Below are 21830 nucleotides of genomic sequence, written 5' to 3' on the forward strand. Positions count from 1 at the left end.
GTTTTGGAAACCTATGATTTTCATTATAGAACTGGAAACTCAAGAGCTTCAAGAAATATTATTTCAGTCTTGATTTGGGTTGCCATTTCTTTTGTAAAGATTTTGGAGACTAACAGAAACGAACTCCGACGGATAAAAGAAATGAACTATGGTCGCACTTAAGTCGCTTGTTCCAGCACAATTATTTCTACACGCGAAACAGAAAAAGAAAAAGCTTATTCAATCTCCACGACCCATCCCGTAGTGTCCTCAATGAGACCAGTTTGAATTCCTGTCAGTGTTCTACATAGTTTCTCAGATACAGTACCCTCGCCTGTTTTATATTCAACCCTGCATTGGCATAAACAATGACCGCATGTTAAAAGCTGCAAGACCAGAGAGGAGAAAGAACAAGAAACATCTTTTCACTTTTCATATCATATAGTATGCATTGCAACTTATACCTTTGTCCCTGATAGGTTACACTGCCAACAGGCTTAATTGCTATCGCAGTTCCTGAGCAGAAAGCTTCATCAACATTTATCAACTCCTCCAGTGGGATAGCACGTTCCTCAATCTGATCAAAGGTCGGCAGAGCATGCTCAATTTAGAGGGAAAACCAAATTAAACTTTAGGAATGCTTTACTCCTTTGTGCGTAATTCAGTTCTCAGCTCTTGCTACCAAACACTTGTGCATATCCAGAAAAGGATTAAAAATGACAGGAAAGAAGGTAGATTATGAACTCTCAGTTTACAAATACGAGATCGACTGGTTTTTCTTTCATCAGAATTTACTTACTTGATATCCGAGCCAGGAAGCAACTTCAATGATGCTTTTTCTTGTGATTCCAGGCAGAATAGTTCCGGCTATTGGAGGAGTTGAGATGACATTTCCCTGCAAAAGAAATACAATGCTGCATTAATATATGATGTTACCCACCGAATTAAACATAAACTAACTGCACTCAGAATATAAGCTATGAATTTGAAGCTGGAACATGAAAAAGTGATCTCGCCTTCATCGAAGACTGATTCTCATTAGTCTTACCTTCACAACGAAGATATTACATGCAGTAGCCTCCTCTATATTTTTGCCAGTTTCTGCATCAAGGAATATAGCATCGGTGAAGCCTTTGGCCTTTGCTTGAGTGATTGCCTTGTAAATCTATAGTAGAAGTGAAAAGGTAAGCAAGATTTTACCCATTATTTGTTAAGACGGTAAGCATATGTAGATAGCTAACATAACGACGAATGCATTGCGTATCGCATGAGAAGTTATACTTATGACCGAATTGTGTTTCTAGTGAAAATAGACAAAGTAGTGCTTACAGGCGAATAGTTAGTGATAGATTTAATGCCACCAGTTCCTCCAGGAATTGCTCGATAGACCTTATCTTCAACAGAGAAGTGCATGGGACCCTGCATTTATGCAAAATTAACACTTCATAACAACCCCACTTCGCATCACTAAATGAAGTGCATTTCTTTCCTTCCTCAGTACTTGACCAAGTTCTGCAACTGTCTACTAAACTCACATTGAAATAGTTGCCAACTGGAGAGGCATATGCTAGGAAGGTGTATTCTGGAGATGGCGCCACACCTAGAATTGGCCCTGTTCCCAGGAGCAAGGGCCTAATATAGAGCGATCCTTTTCCTGGAGGAGGTACCTATACCCAATTCAAAACACATTTTTAAATGATAATTACAAGATAACTAGTAAGATATTCATAAATGTGAACGAAACTTAAGGCTAATGGGATAAGTCAGGGCTGTGAATTTGAATACCCATCTTTTATTGGCCAAAGCAGTTTGCTTTATTGAACTAACAAATTGCTCAGCAGTTGGTGATGGCATGCACATTCTTTCCGCCCCCATTTGCATGCGTAGAGCATTTTGTTCTGGCCGGAAGAGTCGAATACGGTTATCATCACCTCTATATGCCTTTAAGCCTTCAAGTAACCCCTAGTAACAAGACCATTCATGTAATTGTCACTCAAATGGTCATGAGAAAAGGATCGGTTAATTAATCACATATTTCTGCTATTAATTTATCAGTGCCAATGCTCACTTGTATGAGTTCTTTACATTAGTGCAGTTTCATATTGCCACTTACTTGTCCATAATTTAGAACTCCAGAGGAAGGGCTCAGCTCGACGTTTCCATAGCGAGTTAGATGGCCTTGTGAAAATGCACTCTCCCCACTAGAGCATTTCATCACGTACATGTAATCAGTTGGAGTGAAGCTAAATTTAAGCTCATCCCAGTTGCAAAGGTCATGCTCTTCTTGATCACCATTGATACTGTTATCAAAATGAAAAAAATAAATAAAAGATTAAAATCCCATCAAGTTGCACTGCATTAAAGGCTTCTAGAAAGAGAACATTTTCAACTCTTGGGATGGAAGTGACCCTTCAAGATGGTGCCCGTTTAGCCAAATAACGTCATTTACCTGGCATCACTAGCTGTTTGCACACCTATTGCATTCCTCGAGCAATGTCGTAGCTGTTGACAAAAGAAAAGGTAAAACCCAGTAATGTTTACGTTAATACCGTGTTCATCAAATATCTCACTGGGTAACCTTTGGTTTAAATCAGTTGTTATTCCTCCTCTCAATAAGAAGAGATCTCAAATTTAAACCCTGGATCAAGAATTTAAGATACGGAACAAAGATTAACGATACCCAATCAATTAGTTCATTTCTTATCTAAGGAATCTATTTTTTAGTTATTTGGAGATACTAATCTAATGATAAATCAACAGTAATTTATCCATGAAATTTTAAGAGCTGGAGAAAATAAACTCATTTGACGTTGAACAAATCAATGGTTTTTGTTAGAAGGTGACTGGGAAATGTCTTCACACGCAATTTAGAATGATCGACTACAAATCAAATCGAAAGAAAGGAACACAAGGGCGGATTCTCTCTCTCCTCTCACTGGCTTGTTTTCTTTCAGGAAAAAAAAACAAAACACACTAATTGACACCCTCTCAATATCCAGCTGCTGCCACTTCTTGAATGCATGCAGGCATGATGTATCCACTCCATTACCAGTTCTCAGCTCCACCTCCACTGTCTCACCAGCATCTTATTTCTTAACTTGTTCTATACCCACTTTTACTCACGACAATCAAATGCTAATGGGTACAAATGAATGACTTGCTATTCATGAAAAAAAAAATTAAAAGAAAAGGAGAGAAAAAAAGCGAAGCACTTGGTCTCTTCGAATGGAAGTCCCCTGCTCATTTTTTCCTCTCGGTTTGTTCATCTTCTGAATGAATTTGGGAAATAAAAGATGTTATGATTATTATTATTATTAAATCAACATTTGATACTTTTTTCAATCATATTTCGAGACGACAATTCTTTTATGGGAGAACTGAGAAAACCGTATGGAATTGGAGCCTGAGTGCGAGCTGGAGAACGAGAGTATGGGCGGTGATGAACTGATATTGTGTGAGCGTTGCAGATTTTTTTCGGCGACGGACAAAGAGAGTAAATTATAAAATAGTCCTCCTAGTTTCGAGAAACAAAATAATTTGTTCTATTTGTTTTAAGAATTAATTATATAATCCTTTCACCAGTATCGACCACTCTTAATTTAACATTATTTTTCTCGATAATTTCCTTTTATTCTCATTAATCTTTTCACAATTCTATTTGTTATTTTTATTTTCCCTATTTTTTGAATTAAGAAATAAAATAAATTAAAAAAAACGTAAAATGAATGAAGAGGGCTAAAGAATTAGTTTTTTAAAATAAAAAACAATCAATTCATTTCTCAAAAATAAAGTGACTAATTTATAATCTGGTGATGAGATACCGAGAATCTGAAATAAACCGAGAGGTGCAAAATTGAGATTCAAAGCAAGAAGGGATGTGGCGATACTCCTAACTTAGTTTTGCGTGGATGTAAGCCTTAAGCTCCTGGATTTAGAGTCTTCCGGAGATAGATTGAACATCCTCCTATAAAGATCTAAGAAAGAAAAAGAAATATTTGACTCACCTTGGTGGCTAAGACGCCTCTTCTAAGTGGTCGACTAATCCACTCGAGGCTGCAAATCTTTCCTCTAGACATTGTATGCAGAGCTGAGCTTCGAGAATACAGCTAGTTCACTGGCAATCCTGCGCTAAAAGTTGAATATTACTGTGAGCTCATGGGCTGACTGACTCTGACTTAAGCTTCGGGAAACAAAACCATGGCCACACACGCCTCTCTCTCTCTCTCTCTCTCTCTCTCTCTGTGCACCGATCAATTTGCAAATCAAAACGGGACTCCAGCCTTCAAAATTAGGCAGTTGTTGGTGTGCTTATTTGCTACGTGCCGTCTATATTTACTTCCACAATCGGTATCTGCCCCACCAGTTATTAATTACACCATCTTTTTATTTAATTTATTTTTTATTTTCTTGATCGTGTATTTAACAACAAATAGCATGTATTGCATTCCCTAACCGCCAGGGGAGATTATTAAATAAGTAGATTCTTCATAGAATCTCAATACAGAACCTAATCGATGATCTAATCTAAATCTATACCATGCACAATCTTTCTCCAGATATTGACGAGAATATATGGTGGTTCTCTCATTGAGACTCTGTCGACGTTACAGATCAATGACGACAGCCATTGAAGCGGAAAATGAAATATAAAAGAAAGAGATTGACTGGAGTAGTACTTGACTATTTGTAATCACAAAGGATATTCCTGATGATCTAGGAATTTTCCTTTTTTTTAGATTATCCTAAATGTATATAGAGGGTGAGTCTTTAATATTGTTAGGTTATTTTTTAAATTGTTTTTAGTTTATAAATATATTAAAACAATATATATATATATATTTTTATTTTTTACAATTTATTTTTTACATAACACATCAAAATAATATGAAAATACCAATAATAATAATAATTTATTTTATATATTTTTTCAAAAATACTTTCAAAATATATAAAAAACAAACATGATTATAATCTTAATATACATAAATGTATCATTACACATTGTACAAAAACAAATTAAAACTAACTGTACACCTCTGGTCCTTTCAAAAGAGGGTGTGTTTGATATATATAGTAGTAGGAGTTGCTTTTCAAAATGTTTTTTATGTGGAAACACATCAAAATAATATATTTTTTAATTTTAAAATTTATTTTGACATCAACACATTAAAAAAATAAAAAAACATTAAAAAAATTAATATTTTTTTTAAAATCAAAATTTCATGAAATGATCCCGAACACACACCAAGCAAGTCAATCATAAAGAATCTTAAAGATTATCTTGCTAGAATATTTCACAATCTAGATTATGATATCTCACTAAGATCGATATATATCCCAAAGATCATGAAGATAAATAAAGATTATATTAGAATATACCCAGATCTTGAATATCATGAAAATAAATTAGATCGGATTTGAATATTTAAATTTCTAATTATACAGTTTTGAATTCAACCTCCATTGCTATATATAGATCAATACAGCATTGCCAATTAAGTTTCATTAGAACCGGCTCCTTCGTTTTTTAGTCTTGACTTTTCCCTCTTGAATCAGCCTTGACAATTCACAATTCCAATGAACTCCTGTTTCTGTTTATCGGCATATTGTGAGCTGTGTGTCTTTCCTTTTCTGAAGAGGCAGCAATTAATGGCGATGGTGTTTTAGCCTTGGAGGGAGAAACGGTTTTGGCGCAGGAATTAAAATCCTTTCTGGATAGGTATAATGCTCATCATTGTTAGCATCCAAGTACAACAAACTTTAACCAAAAAGAGGAAAGGCACAACAGACTAACAACTTAGCTGGATTCGGATCCAAAAGAATCCTACTCTTCGCAGGAGACATGTGCAGGAGACATGTAAAGATGGTGCCATGATGTTACAAAATCTGATATACCCAATATTTGGTGTTTCCAGATATTAGAAAATACATGGTTGGTGGTTGAAGTGTTTGGTGGTCCAAGTCTTAATACATGGAAAACAATCCTTTTTCTTGATGTTTTAGGACTGAAAAAATCTTTAATCAATTAAGAACAAATATTTTTTACATATCATTAATGAAATGAAAATATGATAGACACTGAAATTTTTTTTTATAGAGATGATCATTCTTAAAATAAATAATTTATGTTAAAAGTCTTAAGATTGAATAGAAATCAACGAGAGATAAGACAAAGTTTTCCTGGGTATCGAGCAAAGCTTTCTCTGGGGGTCTTGGTTGACCCCGCTCTTTTCAACTAACCTGGCGTCGCCCCGCTTTGCGATATGAACGGACACGAAGAAAGAATGCAGGCAACGAAAATGCAAAAGAGGGCAGATTGTGGGAATGTGGGTTTGATTTTGGGTTAATAAAAATAAAAATATTTTAACTTTTTTTTTATATTAGATTTAATTTTGGCGGAATCAATTTCAAATTTTTGAAATTGAAATTGAACTGGATAAGAATTTTTAATCAGCAATGGAATATCCGTTGCTGATTTACACATTCAGCAACCGAATTTCAGCAACGAATAATTAGTTACTAAACAAATCAGCAATTGATAATTCGTTGCTAAAAAATTAGCATATATTATTTGCATCTGAAATTATCTGTTGCTAATTCCGTTGCTGAATTTTATCAGCAATATATTTTAATATTATCTGCAACAAATTAGTTAGTTGCTAATAGGCTCATTTTTTAGTAGTGTTTGCGCGTAGCTACGCCTAGGGAATGTGGGTCTGACAGGTCGTCAGGACAATATTCACTTGAATTCAACACGTGGCTAAAATTAATAGAGTTGAGTCTGGTTGCTTGCCAGATTTATGCTCGCTTGAGCTCAGAATATGACTGAACCAAAATATGTTGGGTTTGACAGCTTGTCAGACCCACGCTTACTTGGGCTTCGCAAGTGATAGAGACCAAGTACGTATAACAACTCGCTAGACTTATGTTAATTTTTGCTCAACACACAGCCGAACCCAAGTATATTGGGTTTGACAGCTCGACAATATTAGGTTTGTTTAATTGAAATTTAATGTTTAATGTTTTTATATATGTTTTCTTTATGGTAGTTTTATATGCTTTGATAAATAATATAACATTGACAATTAATAAACTAAAAATAATTATCTTCAGTTTTCAAAAGCTTATTGCTGTATATCCATTGCCCTAACATGCTGCTCCTACTTGCCTGATTTGGATTTCACGTGGCTAGCTAAAAGCTCATGCACATGAGAGATGAAGCAACCACCAGGCAGGATCAATCCTTTTCTTCTTCTTCTTCTTCTTCTTCTTCTTCTTTCTGGTGCTAAACTCTTGGCTTATGTCATATTTATTCACCGCTAGAAAGAGCAAATCCCTCACTGTGACACTCTGCATAAAATATCTTTTAGTTGGCAGTCCAATTAATCCTTATTTGGTTGCCATTATGAACGACAAGCTATCGGTTAGTCATTAATTTATTTACTATATCACTCTTTTTTCTTTTTTTTTTGGTTATAAAGGAAAGGCTATAGACTCGAGACCTTTTGATAGGGAAGGAGACACTGATACTTGACCCATGAGTCATGACACTCTTCCATGCTGTAGGTGGGTTAAGAAGGTCGCAGCTACAAGGACAACAAAGCCATGCTACTTGCCAACAATGGGTAATAATATAATGTAGTATGGTCTCCCATAATACCGTATTCAAATTAACCGAAATAAAGCTAATTTATTATTTAAGCCCTAAAACATCTCGTGTTCAAATCCTGAAAATTAAAAAAAAATCAGGGCCAGTGAGATTTAAAAACTTAAAAAAGGTTGTGGTAATTTTACAACGTCCTGGCTTATTGGGAGATTTTAAACAGAACGAGGAAAAATAAATATAGTTTTGCAATCTTAATTTATTTTCTGACGTGCAGTGCCCCTTTTTTTTTTTTCCTTTTCTTCTTCTTCTTCTAATTTGATGCAGAAAGCTATAAGAAAACAAGATAATCATTAGTTCGAGTCCTATATTGATTAGAAAGAAGATTTCTCTTCTTAATTCCAGCGAAAACCCATTTCCGTTACTTCAATAGTACTCCCTCAAAATATTATTATAACTGGGGAAATTGAAAGAAACTGTTGGTTATATATTTCCAATACAGCATCTGCAGCCCATCTTCCAATAAAAAAAAAGGTTGCCATTATCAAAGAAAAAAAGCCAGCTTGTGAGAGTAAAAGAGGATTGCTGGTGCAGCAACCGAAAGTCACAAAGTAGGCAAAGGTTAGATGGCCACCAGTTGACAAATGAACAGGAGGAGCTGCCATGTGTGAAGAGAAGAGAAAAGAGAAAGAGAGAGAGGAGTGGCTGCAAAGGATAGCAGCCCTGCTGTCTTATGCAGCAATGTGTGAGCAATGAGAGTCGAGACATGAAGTGATTATTCTCCTCCATATGTGTTGTAACCTTTTCTCAATTTATTTTTAATAAAAATAGCTTCTTCCGTTGACGTAGGCAATTTGCCTATATCTACATTAAATATTGTGTGTTAGTATACTAAAACATCACCGGTACGCGTATAGAGGGAAAATCCCCTACACATTGAACATCAAGAAAGTTGCCATCTTTATTGCTCTTTCAAGTTTAATAATTGATGAACCATACAAAAAGGGTATAGTCCTCGAGGAAACTACAGTCATTTGGACTCGGGCTTTGTTTAACTACGCTCGTGTTCACCATCCATATGTAAAGATGGCAGATTTTTCTTTGTTTTTTTCGTATCTTCATGTGAACTAACAGGTTAACTGATAAGCAATGAACAAATCCTTCCTTCAAGATTTGTATTGCATGTCCGGCCAATTAATTGCTACAACCATTCATCAGTTGATGCAGAGAAGGATTCTCTGGGGTTTTGAGAAGCTTAATTAAGGTGGACAGTCCATCCCTTCTTGTCCTCAACAAGTCCAGTTTGAATTCCTGTAAGGGCTGTTCGCAGTTCGTGACACACTGTGTTCTCTCCTGTTTTATATTCCACCCTGCATTATATACAAATCCATTAGCTCCGCTATATATGATCCGCCCAAAACCAAGAAGTGTCTGGAAAAACCATATGTAGTTTTCTTTACCTTTGTTCCTGATAGGTTATGCTGGCAACAGAAGTGACTACAACTGCAGTTCCTGTGCAAAATACCTCATCCGCAGCAAGCACATCCTCAACTGGAATACGTCCTTCTTCGACCTGATCATCGAGATTGCCAAAATTGTCTCACTATTTGGTATAGGAAATTAAGAAGTTAAGATCATGTTTCTCTTTGTTGTATTTCAGAAGACATTTTGAACTGTTATTCTGACACACACAAGGCTTATTCAAGTGGTGGAAGGATAATTCTTAATTACCTCATAACCACAATCTTGAGCAATCTCCAGGATGCTTTTTCTAGTAATTCCAGGCAAAATTGTCCCGAGTATGGTGGGGGTTGAAATGACATTACCCTACAACGAAGAAGCTTTGTGAGTGTGATTTAATTTGGGGAGAAGAACTTGATCCTGGGAAAGAAGATATAGAACAAGAAGCCTCTTCTGCCTGTTATTATAAGTGGAAATATTACATTAAAAAATGCTATTCTGTAATACCTTCAACATGAAAACATTACACGAAGAAGCCTCTTCAATATGCTTTCCAGTTTCTCCATCCAAGAACAGGACATCATCAAACCCTGCAGCCTTCGCTCGCTTCACTGATTCAAAAACCTATAGCAAACCGGAAAAAAAAAACAATTCAATCAATGAAATACTTCAATAGTGTTTACCACTGCGACTTCATAAACAGTATCAAAATCAAACCAGTTGCAAACTATGCTTACCGGAGCATAGTTGGTAATGCTTTTGATACCTCCAGTTCCACCAGGGGAAGCTCGATGAAGTTTGGTCTCGATAGACAAGTTAAAGGCGTCGATCCCACTCTGCAATATCACTACATCTCCTGTTTAACCCATAATTGCCTTGATCGGACTGGATCTATTTTTCTTAAGAACATCCGAAGGAATACAAGAAATTAACCACCCACCTTGTAAGAGTTGCGGATAGGAGATGCAAAGATAAGGAATGTGCATTCAGGAGCTGGTCCAATACCCAAAACAGCTCCACTTCCCATTAGCAAAGGCCTCAGGTACAATGTTCCCGTCCCATGGGGAGGCACCTGTTCCCACTCCAAAGAATTCATACGCAAGAAATTCTCTTCTGTACCTTTTTATAAATATTAGGTTTTTGAAACCTTTGCGCCTTTATTATTTAAATGTTTTATAATATGTTCTTTTTTTAAAAATCTAATAGATTATTTTGAGTTATTTACAAGAAAATATTTTTAGTATTTATTAAATTAGAATATTTAAATTTTAAAATTCGAATAGTTCCATATATAGTTTGATAATTTATAATTTTGTTTGGTTTTTAAAACATATAAATAAATTTTGATTACATTGAAATAAAAACTATATTTATTTTTTTGCATGCATATGTATAATTGTTTATAATTAGACCTGTTAAAAATAATAGTCATTAAAAGATTGCACCGATTTATTTACCCACATGGTTACAAATCATAAATATATATTTTCATATCATATGCTAGCTCTTATAAGAAAATTTCACGTCTTATCTTAGAAAAATATATATGTATAGTTGTTTTAATTTTTTACTTCTCGACTTGTTTACAAGTTTTTCAACTATAGATATTTACTAAAAATACATGTGATCTAAATCAAACTCTTAAATAACACTATTATATTATTTATTATCTTTATTTTAATATATATATATATATATAAAAATTTTTATCATGAGATGGAAATTAAGAAAACAAGGAGATAAAACAGAGGGTAAAAATAATAATACCCAACGCTCGTTTGCAAGGGCAGTTTTCTTCACAGCATCAATAAATTGCTCGGTCGTTGGTGCTTGCATCAGCAGTCTCTCTGCTCCCATTTGCATGCGTCGAGCATTTTCTTCTGGCCTAAAGATCATGATTCTGTCATCTTCTCTCCTATATACTTTCATCCCTTCAAACAATCCCTATGACCAAGAAAATACGTTTGTCATTGATTATCAGTGCCTATTGAATTACTATCTCAACGGCACTGCCAACATGATTTAACGCTAAGAGTGCGTTAAATTATTATCAGTTCATCAAAATCAAGTTCTCCGCATATTTACAATTCATGAACGACCAAAAGAGATGTTCATGATGTAAATCAAAACTGATCTTACAGTAGTAAGTAGAGAATTAGGGAATGTTGATGAGTTGGTGATTACCTGTCCGTAGTTTAACACTGAAGAGGATGGGCTTATCTCAAGATTTCCATAGGGAACAAGGTGTCCTTCTGAATATTTGTCTCCAACAGGGCATTTCATTAAGAACATGAAATCCGTGGGAGTTAGACCAAAACCAACATTATCCCAATTGATATCTTCACCACCAGACTTCACTTTCTCATCAGTACTCACTTTGTGATCATCAGTACTCACTTGGTGATCATCAGTGGTCACTTTGTCATCATCAGTACTGTTTTCATAACAGAAACCACGGAACAGAGCGAGAACAAATTAATCAATCAACATTAATCGAGTGGAAGAGTAGTCAATGTGGCGATTTACATGTATATTCTTTTCGAGAAAAAATGTTTTAGATCATAGAGACTCGAAAGAATCTACCATGGGTAAGCTGATAAAATTATAATACGATATTGAATGATCCATTGAAGACTAAATAACATAAACTTTTTCATGATTTGAAATTTTTTATATCATTTAATTAAATTAAAACCGCGAGCGAGCATGATTTGTAATTCAAAAAACCCTACTAAAATCTTGTTTGTAACAGTAAGGTAAGTTTAACTCATGAGGTCCATACAAATTGTTCTATTCATGATAAATAAAGAAGAGGAAAAAAAACTTCTCTAGGGAAGAAGAATGATAGTGGAAGAGGCTTATCTGGGACCATCATCAATTGGCCAAGCCCTTGAGGTTTTAGCATGTGCAAAATTGATTTTATTTTATATATATATGTAAGAAAAAAGGGCAAAAAAAAAAAAACAAGTGCTGCCAGTACCTGCTAACAGGTGGTGGTGTAGATTTCGAATGCGGAAGCAATAGCCCAACGACTTGGCGGAACCTTGACAGCACTTTTTTTGGGCCTGAGGTTGATGAAGCCATTGGTGCCTGAAGAACAAGCTCTGCAACCAAGTTGCACAAACTGCTAAAATATAGTTACAAACTCATTTCACACGTCCAAGTTCAACCCTTTTTTGACATACAGAGGTAATCGCACAGTGACACAAACTCAACCCTTTTTTACATAGAGAGGCAATCACGCAAGGGCACAAATCCTTGTTGCATGAGGAAACACTGTTTAGAAAATTGCAAGCTAAATATAGATTTCTAAATAAACATTCAGAGAACACAAGAATAGAATGCGCCAATGAAATTAACATTTTCAGACAATTAATCATCGGCAGAAGCTCAAGTCAACAAGCCATTTCTATGTGGAAAAGGAGAAGGGAGTAAAAGAAACAATGTCCCGAGCCCTCTACAATATGCCCTGTAAGACATTGTAATTAAACAACTCGTTTCTCTTTTTTACTCTTTTGTGATTTCACATAAATAAGAAAAGATTATGTAATATCAACATTATCATTATGTAACGTAATTCTCAGAAGTCTTCCTTAACTTTATCCAAGCACACAACGTCCTGTTTATGATTAAGGTCTTCAAAAACCCTGCGCAAGTATTTAGAATAGGATCCATGTTTTTTTGAGAAGACAATAATGCATCGTAATGCCTTCAATTAATGCATTGTGAAAATCTCATGCACAAAATGTGTGAAGTCATGATTTTTTTTCTTTCTTAATGCAAGAATACAATAGAACAGAAATGAAATGATAAAAAGGAATGCAAAGACTTGGAGAAGTTAAGAATTGCAGTAGCTATAAACCATGGAGACATGAACGAGAAGTTGGCACACCTTAAGGAAGGAAGAGGAGAGAAACTGTAGAAACTCCTAGTTTGTCTCAAATTGCTGGTCAATCAAAAATATATACAAAGAGAGGGAGGAGAGAAAAAAAGACAGGCTTTAAATGGCTTCACAAGACCTAGCAAACAGAGATCATTCTGGGTAATTATGTCCAACTATGACCTATATATGGTGGTGCCAAATTAAATTGTGTCATTTCTTTTGACTAGCTAGCTGTGCTACCAAAATGTTCAGCCCATGCTGGTCGTCATTTCTTGCCTTCCCACCAATAGTGGTGGTTTCCCATTTTTTGCCCGTTATAATCTCTCCCTTCCAAAGAAAAGAAAAGGGAAGTATGGTTAAGCAATGAAAACACAGAAGAACGTGTTTGACTTAACCAGGTTCCTCCTTGTTATCAACCACAAAGTTATTATTAGTTTTTCCTATTGAAAGCGGGTTAATCTTGACCTAGTAAAGGAGAGCTTCACGAGTGATCCAGAGGCTATTCCGAGCAGCAGTTAAACTATCATTTCGTCATTTTTTTTTAAATAAAAAAAAATTATTTAAAATTATTTAAATGTTTTTTTTATGATTTTAATGTGCTAGAACACTGCCCTAAGCAACTGGAATTTAACACAAAGTGTCATCCAACCAAGTGAGTGGGCTCTGTTTCATGAATCTTTTTCAATTGTAGCCATAAGAACTTAGCAGTTAATAAGAGGAGGATGGATGCGACACACCCAAAGAAGGTGTATTCCAATTAGCAGGCCTGAATTGATATTAGGGCTTCTTTTTTTGAGAAGATAGTAGGGCTTATTAGTTCTGCATCTTTAAGGCAGATTTATTACAGGGTTTATTATACAATGTCAGCTTATTACCATGGGCCAATTCCTTTAGCTGAACCTATTTTGGGTCTATTTAATGCCCACGAGGCCCTGGACACTGGACATGTATGTGGGCCAAGCGTTGGAGATCTCTCCATTTTGCGGCCCATAATTGAAAAACTTGTTTACTCAGCGAAATTGGGCTAAAGGTCTGCACGAACAACTGAACTGCATCTTTTCTTTTTTAGAAAAACTAAACCGCATTTTATTTATTTACTTTAGTCTATAACTAGTTTACAGGGGCATGATAAAATAAATCTAAAACATAATAAAACATTGTATAAAATATGGATAACTATTTAGTATTATTATTAAGTAGATTAATATTAAAATCTTTATACCTTATTTTTTATTCAGTTCTAGCTTAAAATTAAATCATATAAATATTTTTTTAACATGACTTAATCGAGTTAACTAGCGTAAAAGCAACTTGCTTTATCAATAAAATAAATTTAAGGACAAAATTGACAGAATAAAAAATTTCCTGACCTGACTTCTTGTGTTGCTCGGGTTTAAAATTAAACTATGCATGAATTGACTTGACATGATCTAGTTAACTTGGATAATTTTTTTTAAAAATTGAAATTGAGATTGAAAAGAAATATGAATAAAATTAAAAGATAAAAATAGAAAAAAAAAAAAAGAGAGAGGCACAGCTTTAATGTTCATAAAAACAGTAAATTAGTAGGTGAGTTAAACACTAGATATTTTAGTATGTTTAGGTAATGTGAATATTTTTAAATGAGCTAAGCAATTAAAACTAAGAAAATAGACAATATTTTTATTAGCCTAATGCTTGAAGAAAACAAATTCAACCAAGTATTCAAATTTAAGTAAATAAAAAAAAACCTTGTCACCAAGTAAATCCCTTATCTTATCAATCTAATATTCTTGTTTATTTTTGTTGCGGCGATGAAAAAGTCTCTTTACCGTCAGAGTTCTCCCGTGAACATACATTTCCATTCCTACAAACATAAATAAAACGAGCACAATATGAGGTAATCATCAGCAAGACTTCGAAGGCCTTTTTTTTTCGAAGACAATAAATTCTTGACTGCTGAAAATCGTGCGCTGATAACGTGAATTTGGTTTCAGAAGCACGCAATCACTCCCAGGTATCAATCTCCCATGGGTAGAAAATATCATGGTTTGCTTAGACAAAGATGACAATTGATATTCTAAGCATTACTTTTTCTTAGCTGCACTCTTTTCAAACGAGCGACAGTTGAGTTCACATGCGAAGAATACTATGAATTGGTCATTTGCTTAAAGAAATCTTCTGTAATGAATCCGTGAAATGCTGGGTCTCATCATGTGCTGTTTGCTAGTGACTTAACCTGGGCATATTCAAATGTTTAGTGCAACAATTGTGAGCTCAGTCGCTTGTTACACGGAAGATAGGATAGCGACTTCTATTCACATGATCTCACTGTTTGCTAGTGACTTTATCAATCCGTGAAATGCTGGTCCTCTTTCAATTTTATTTTTTTCTCTCTTGATTTTTTCTTCTCTCTTTTACAGGTTCCTCAATTATCGCCACAAAAAGTTCTCAGTAACTTGTAAGAACATGATTGATAGCATATCATGAACATTATAAAAAAAAAAATCATGAATCCAAAAGATAAATAGATGATAAAAACAATACTAACGTAAGCGGAATTATTCTTTACATTAGTACACGAAACGCTAACTTGACAACAGTTCTTTTGTTCATAGTAATTTGACAACTCTGCAATCCTTACAACCAGTGACAAATCAAAGAAGCTTGTAATGATGCATCACTGGTATATATTGCTGATTTTAAAACTTCTAATTTGTGTTTTTTCCTTTCTTTTTGCATCATGATGCCCTGATAATGAAGAATGATTGTCTTAACCCCAGTGGGATTTCCCAGGAAATGAATTTCATGAAATACTCCTAGTTATGTGGAGACCATACTGTTTGACGGGGGATAAGATAAAACGAAACTAAATTGACAGAAATCTTGCTAGATATAGAAGATTATCGGAACAATTCCCGCAAACTTAATATCAATTTGATTTTATATATGTGAAATAATTAGAAATCTCTTAAGACATGTAAGTAGGGTGATGGTATATTAGTCATTAGGCAGGCACCAAAAATATCATTATCCTCAGCCCTGCTTAGCATTTTTTTTGTCTTGTTGTATCCGCTTATTAGTGATTCGATTGTCTTATTTTCTCGTGTACAATAATAAAATGATGATGATCTAAACATTTTTCTCTCATAAATAAAAGTATCTCTACCTTTTGAAAATTTCATTCGCGTGATGACTTTTCTACCGTTTTTTTTTCTTCTATAAATACACAAACCTTATACTGCATTGTATTAAGAACCTCAAAGATCACTTGTATGACCTTTTCTCAGTTCTGCCTTGCATAGAGAAAGAAGATGTGGTTCAGCAAGTTCTTATTAGCAGCATACTTGATGGCATCCGTCTCGGTTAACATCACCTTAGCCCAAAATTCTCCCCAAGACTATGTCGATACACACAATGCCGTTCGTGCTGAGGTGGGAGTTGGTCCAATTACTTGGAACAACACCGTGGCAGCCTATGCTCAAAAGTATGCAAATTCAAGGGTTGAAAACTGTGAATTAGAGCATTCAGGAGGACCCTATGGTGAGAACATTGCTGAAGGTTATGGTAACTTGAATGGAGTGGATGCAGTCAAAATGTGGGCAAGTGAGAAGCCTTTCTATAGCCATGATACCAACTCATGTGTCGGTGACGAGTGCCTGCATTACACTCAGGTTGTGTGGCGCAAATCGGTTCATTTAGGGTGTGGCAGAGCTAAGTGCAAGAATGGGTGGTGGTTTGTCACTTGCAATTATGATCCTGTTGGAAACATTGAGGGCCAAAGCCCGTATTGAATGATGTTGCTTGGAGTTCTAGCTAATAGTCAGCCACAAAAAAAATAAAATATATAAGAAGATAATGAAATCTTTTCTATTGAAGGATTTGTTTGCATAATTATAATATTTAGGACCAAAATCTACTTGTATGTTTGTGTTTAAAGAAAAGGGAGATGCTAGGGGTACTAAATTTTTGTATTAAGAGTGTATTTGATATTGTAGTGTAATATGTTTTTCAAAAGTAATTTTTATTTAAAAATATTTTTTAAAATATTTTTAACATAAATATATTAAAATTATTGAAAAACATTAAAAAAAACATTAATTTAATATTTTTTAATGCTAAATTCACTTTTAAAACATGATTTTAACCACAAAAACAAACACCTTCTTAATCTTATTTACTATGATGTAAGATCTGTTTATTAATTTGTCATCAGTTGTAACAAAGTGATCATTCTGGTATCAACTCTCAATTGGAGGAAAAAAAGAGGGTCAACGATGTCCTCAAATTTAACCAAATATAAACTTAATTGGCAATGGAATTAATGTAGGCAACTGAGCTGGCATAAAATATTCAAAACCATGATTTGGATTTGATTATGATATTATTCGAAGAATTAATGGAAACTAATTAACCAATTAATAAGGAAGACATCAGATATGTAATATTGCTCTCTGGTTTCATATGCTACTCGAAATAGTTCTTCCATATATTAAGCCTCGCAATTCCTTCCATTTCTGGCATATAGAGATCTCTGTATATTATGGCATTTAATTACTTACCATATGCAGGTAAATTAGAAATCAACTGTTGGGTAGTAAATTTGGAAAGTTTATCAAATGAATTTTAACCTTTTAACATTCATTTAATGTGAGAAATTAAAAACAAAATCAATTAACCAACAAATTGGTCTATGTATATACAACAGCGGCAGCAACAACAACAACATTAATTTCTCCAAATTTGTGTCAGAATAATTACTCTTTATTTCTGAATGTTCCTTTACACAGTGACTGGTTACATATTTATACTACCAGAGTAAATCTTCTATTTTAGGCTATACATATTCAGTTCCTATAATTATGCTATCGTGAGATGGAAAGAAATTCTTTCCATCTCTGTTCCTATAATATCTCCTATTCTTTCCATCTCTGTTCCCACAATATCTGCTATTACACATGTGTTACAGCTCACGCCAACACTCCCCCTCAAGTTGATGCATATGGATCCCTTATGCACAACTTGACTAGTGAGCTGTGGAATTCTTTGCTGGACACAGCTTTGGTAAGTATATCTGCTAGTTGATCTTCAGATTTGACAAATGGGAATTGAATTGTCTTCGCTTCAAGGTTATGTTTGATGAAGTGCCGATCAACCTCCACATGTTTAGTTCTGTCATGTTGGACTGGATTCTGAGAAATATTTATTGCAGCTTTATTATCACAGAAGAGACTCATTTCTGATTTGGGAGCAAAGCCAATCTCAGTTAGCAATTTTTTTAGCCAAAGAAGTTCACATAACCCTTTAGCCATCCCTCGAAATTCTGATTCAGCACTAGAGAGTGCTACTACATTTTGTTTCTTACTCCTCCATGTCACAAGGTTTCCACCAACAAATGTGAAATACCCTGAGGTCGACTTCCTATCTAGGCAGTTTCCGGCCCAATCTGCATCTGTATAGCCCTTGACTTCCAAATTACCATTCTTGGAAAATATAAGCCCTTTCCCTGGAGATGACTTCAGGTATTTCAGTATTCGAGTTACAGCCTCCATGTGTTCCTCACTTGGACAATGCATAAATTGACTCACCACCCCTACCGCATATGCAATATCTGGACGAGTATGCGATAGATAGATTAGTTTGCCAATTAATCGCTGATATTTCCCCTTATCAGCTAATCTCTGATCCGGATAAATCCCAAGCTTGTGGTTTTGGACAATCGGGGTATCTACTGGTTTGCACTCCAACAATCCAACTTCTGATAATAGATCTAAGATATATTTTCTCTGGGACAGGAAAATGCCTTGATTTGACCTTGCAACTTCTATTCCCAGAAAATACTTCAACCCGCCTAGATTTTTCATTTCAAATTCGCTGGCCAATTGTCCTTGGAGTCGCGATATTTCTTCTTTATCATCTCCTGTAATAATCATATCATCGACATAGATAATTAAAGCGGTTACCTTGCCCTGCTGTCTCTTGAGAAATAAGGTATGATCTGAGTTGCTTTGTGTGAAGCCATACTTCTTCATTGCCAAGCTAAATCTTCCAAACCATGCTCGTGGCGATTGCTTTAGTCCATACAGGGCTCGCTGTAATTTACACACGTTATTCTCTCCCATGGTTACTGAGTAGCCTGGCGGAATGTCCATATACACCTCCTCTTCAAGATCACCATGAAGAAAGGCGTTCTTCACATCAAACTGAAGTAATGGCCAATCTAGATTTGCTGCAATTGACAACAATACTCTGATAGTGTTTAGTTTAGCAACTGGAGAGAAAGTTTCTCGGTAATCTACCCCATATACCTGTGTATACCCTTTTGCCACAAGTCTTGCCTTGTATCTTTCCACGGATCCATCTGCTTTATATTTGACAGAAAACACCCACTTGCACCCCACTGTCTTCTTTCCTCTCGGTAATGGTACTAGGTTCCATGTTTTATTTTTCATTAAGGCTTCCATTTCTTCTCTGATTGCTTGGGTCCACTTTGGGTTTTTCACGGCTTCCTCCACTCCTGTAGGAACGTGATTAGTAGATATGTCATGCATAAAAGTCTTGAGGGGGTCCGGCAGTCCCTGTGTGGACACATAATTAGCAATGGGGTATCGTGATCTTCTCTCTTCAACATCTGGTGAGTATCGCCTTGGTGGTTTCCCACGATTGTGCCTGTGAGGTAATTCATAACCAGCAGAAGATTCCATGATATTGGTGTTCAAAGGACTTACCTCAGGATCATTCTCAGGAGTTGGGCGTTCGGGTACTACAGAGGGGGAAGAAATTGCACCATCATCTTCTGTAACTTCTAAGGCTATATCTTCTGCAGTTTCTGTATCTACTGCAACTTCTAACACTGTATCTTCTGCAGCGTCTGGACCTGCACCGTCGTGATTGGCGGCTTGATGAGGAGCACAGACTGACTGTATTGATTCCATATGTGTTTCAACCAGGCCCGGCCATTTCAGTTCCATCCATTTCGACTCTTCTTGTCTAGTCTCCCCCTGAAGAGAAGAATTGGGTGGAAAAAAAGATTCTGTTTCCATGAAGGTGACATCCATAGAGATATAGATGCGATTAGAAGCAGGATCATAACATCTATAGCCCTTTTGATGAAATGCATATCCCAGAAAAAGACATCGACGAGCACATGGGTCCAGCTTAGTTCGTTGGTTCTTATGAAGGTGGACATAAGCAACGCACCCAAACACACGTGGTGGAAGCATCAAGACCGAAGGCAGAGGAGTATGTTTTGCAAGAGCTTGTAATGGAGTTTGGAAACCCAACACTTTAGAGGGCAATCTGTTCAGGAGGTGCACAGCAGTAGTAACTGCATCAGTCCAATACCGAGAGGGAGCATGAGCATTAATAAGGAGAGCTCTGGCAGTTTCAAGGATATGTCGATTTTTCCGCTCTGCAATACCGTTTTGTTGAGGAGTTTGAGGACATGAGGTTTCATGAAGAATGCCGTGAAGATTGAAATAATCATGAAATTGGTGATTAACATATTCACCCCCATTGTCCGATCGAAGCACTTGAATCTTAGCAGAAAATTGTGTGTTTACCATAGCATGAAATGATTTAAACACACTGAAGACTTCATCTTTATGTTTTAGCAGATAGAGCCAAGTCATGCGGGTGCAGTCATCCACAAAAAACACAAACCATCTGAACCCTGGTATTGAATGAATTGGAGAAGGACCCCACACATCGGAATGTATCAAAGAAAATGGAGTATCCTTTTTATTCAAATGCACAGGATAAGTGACCCTGTGGCTTTTTGCTAAAGTGCAGGTTTCACATTGAAAGACAGAATGGTGCACTTGAGAGAACAAATCTGGGAACAGGTGTTTCATATAAGTGAAGGACGGATGTCCTAAACGATAGTGCCAAAGCCAGATCTCCTTCTCTTTTATTCCAACCGAGTGCTGCATATGATATGCTCTTCCCATACTGAAGTCTTCCACATAATATAGTCCCCCTCTTTTAGTACCACGCCCAATGATCTCCTTGGTTAGGATGTCCTGAATAAGGCAGAAAGTAGGATACATAAGCACAAGACAATTAAGATCAGAAGTCATTTGGCTTACGGAGAGGAGCTTGTGAGATAGAGATGGAACAAGTAATGTATTAGGCAGCTGCAATGTATCTGTTAAGATCACTGTGCCCGCGCCAGTGACTGGAGAGATGACACCATTAGCATTGGCAATATTTGTGCGTCTTGGTAAGGATGTTTGGATGAAATCTTTAGCATCAAACGTCATGTGGTCAGTAGCGCCAGAGTCCAGTAGCCATGCACCACATTCAGCATCACATGGTGAATTAAAGCAAACACAACCAAGGTTACCTGGGTCTGAGGATGAGGAACTGTGAGCAACTGGTGGTGTAAAAGATAGGTGAGGCTCTGTAGTGACCACTGCTGCAGTGCCAAGAGCCGCTTCTTTGGTAGCAGTGTCACGACGTTTCTTTGCCTGGAGATCATTCCACCAATCAGGATACCCATGCAGCTTGAAGCAATTTTCACGTGTGTGCTTTTGGTTTCCACAATGAGTGCATTTCAAGCCTTCAATTGATGCTCGAGATTTCTGCTTCCCATGATGTATATTAGAAATAGAGTTGATTGGTCCAAGACGAAGTCCTTTGGTAGCAAGAACAGCCCCTGAAATATTCTCGTTGTCAGTGATCATAACAGTCTGGCGGATTGCTTCACGGCGGACATGAGCATATGCTTGCTCAACAGTGGGGAATGGACGAAGTTGCAGTATATCTCCTCTGATTTTGTCCAGTCGGTTGTCAAGGCCATCCAAGAAAACATACACCCGGTCTTCTTGAATGATGGTATTATATTTGTGAATATCCACTGCACACTCCATTGGATTAGGACGCCGAAAGTCAATCTCACGCCATAACCCCTGAAGATCATTGTAG

General features: G+C 36.0%; 3 protein-coding genes across 5 annotated transcripts; 1 reads left to right on the forward strand and 2 right to left on the reverse strand.

The window, feature by feature from the left end:
* Position 1: 1 nt before the first annotated feature.
* On the reverse strand, positions 2-4290 carry LOC7469663 (branched-chain-amino-acid aminotransferase 6). 2 transcript variants are annotated; one of them, XM_006379091.3, is made up of 10 exons: positions 3984-4288; positions 2429-2481; positions 2093-2279; positions 1765-1941; positions 1515-1646; positions 1309-1398; positions 1028-1144; positions 779-874; positions 444-556; positions 2-330 (listed from the first exon to the last, which is right to left on the reverse strand). In XM_006379091.3, exons 1-10 carry the CDS (start codon positions 4053-4055, stop codon positions 216-218), a joined length of 1152 nt encoding a protein of 383 aa, XP_006379153.2. In that variant the 5' UTR covers positions 4056-4288; the 3' UTR covers positions 2-215. The 2 variants fall into 2 exon arrangements, with proteins under 2 accessions (XP_006379153.2, XP_024463810.1); XM_024608042.2 differs by lacking the exons at positions 2-330; positions 444-556 and adding an exon at positions 607-667 and having other exon boundaries at positions 3984-4290.
* Positions 4291-8525: 4235 nt separating this feature from the next.
* Positions 8526-13420, reverse strand: LOC18102075 (branched-chain-amino-acid aminotransferase 6). 2 transcript variants are annotated; one of them, XM_024608584.2, is made up of 10 exons: positions 12936-13420; positions 12024-12147; positions 11228-11477; positions 10811-10987; positions 9984-10115; positions 9781-9879; positions 9551-9667; positions 9314-9409; positions 9043-9155; positions 8526-8952 (listed from the first exon to the last, which is right to left on the reverse strand). In XM_024608584.2, the coding sequence occupies exons 2-10, from the start codon at positions 12125-12127 to the stop codon at positions 8838-8840; spliced, it is 1203 nt and encodes a 400-aa protein (XP_024464352.1). In that variant the 5' UTR covers positions 12128-12147; positions 12936-13420; the 3' UTR covers positions 8526-8837. The 2 variants fall into 2 exon arrangements, with proteins under 2 accessions (XP_024464352.1, XP_024464353.1); XM_024608585.2 differs by having other exon boundaries at positions 12024-12167.
* A 2709-nt stretch (positions 13421-16129) lies between these two features.
* On the forward strand, positions 16130-16940 carry LOC18102076 (basic form of pathogenesis-related protein 1). Its single transcript, XM_024608489.2, has one exon. The coding sequence runs from the start codon at positions 16220-16222 to the stop codon at positions 16697-16699; it is 480 nt and encodes a 159-aa protein (XP_024464257.1). The 5' UTR covers positions 16130-16219; the 3' UTR covers positions 16700-16940.
* Positions 16941-21830: the final 4890 nt, after the last annotated feature.

Source organism: Populus trichocarpa, chromosome 9 (genome assembly GCF_000002775.5).
Source record: "Populus trichocarpa isolate Nisqually-1 chromosome 9, P.trichocarpa_v4.1, whole genome shotgun sequence".
Classification (NCBI taxonomy): Eukaryota; Viridiplantae; Streptophyta; class Magnoliopsida; order Malpighiales; family Salicaceae; genus Populus; species Populus trichocarpa.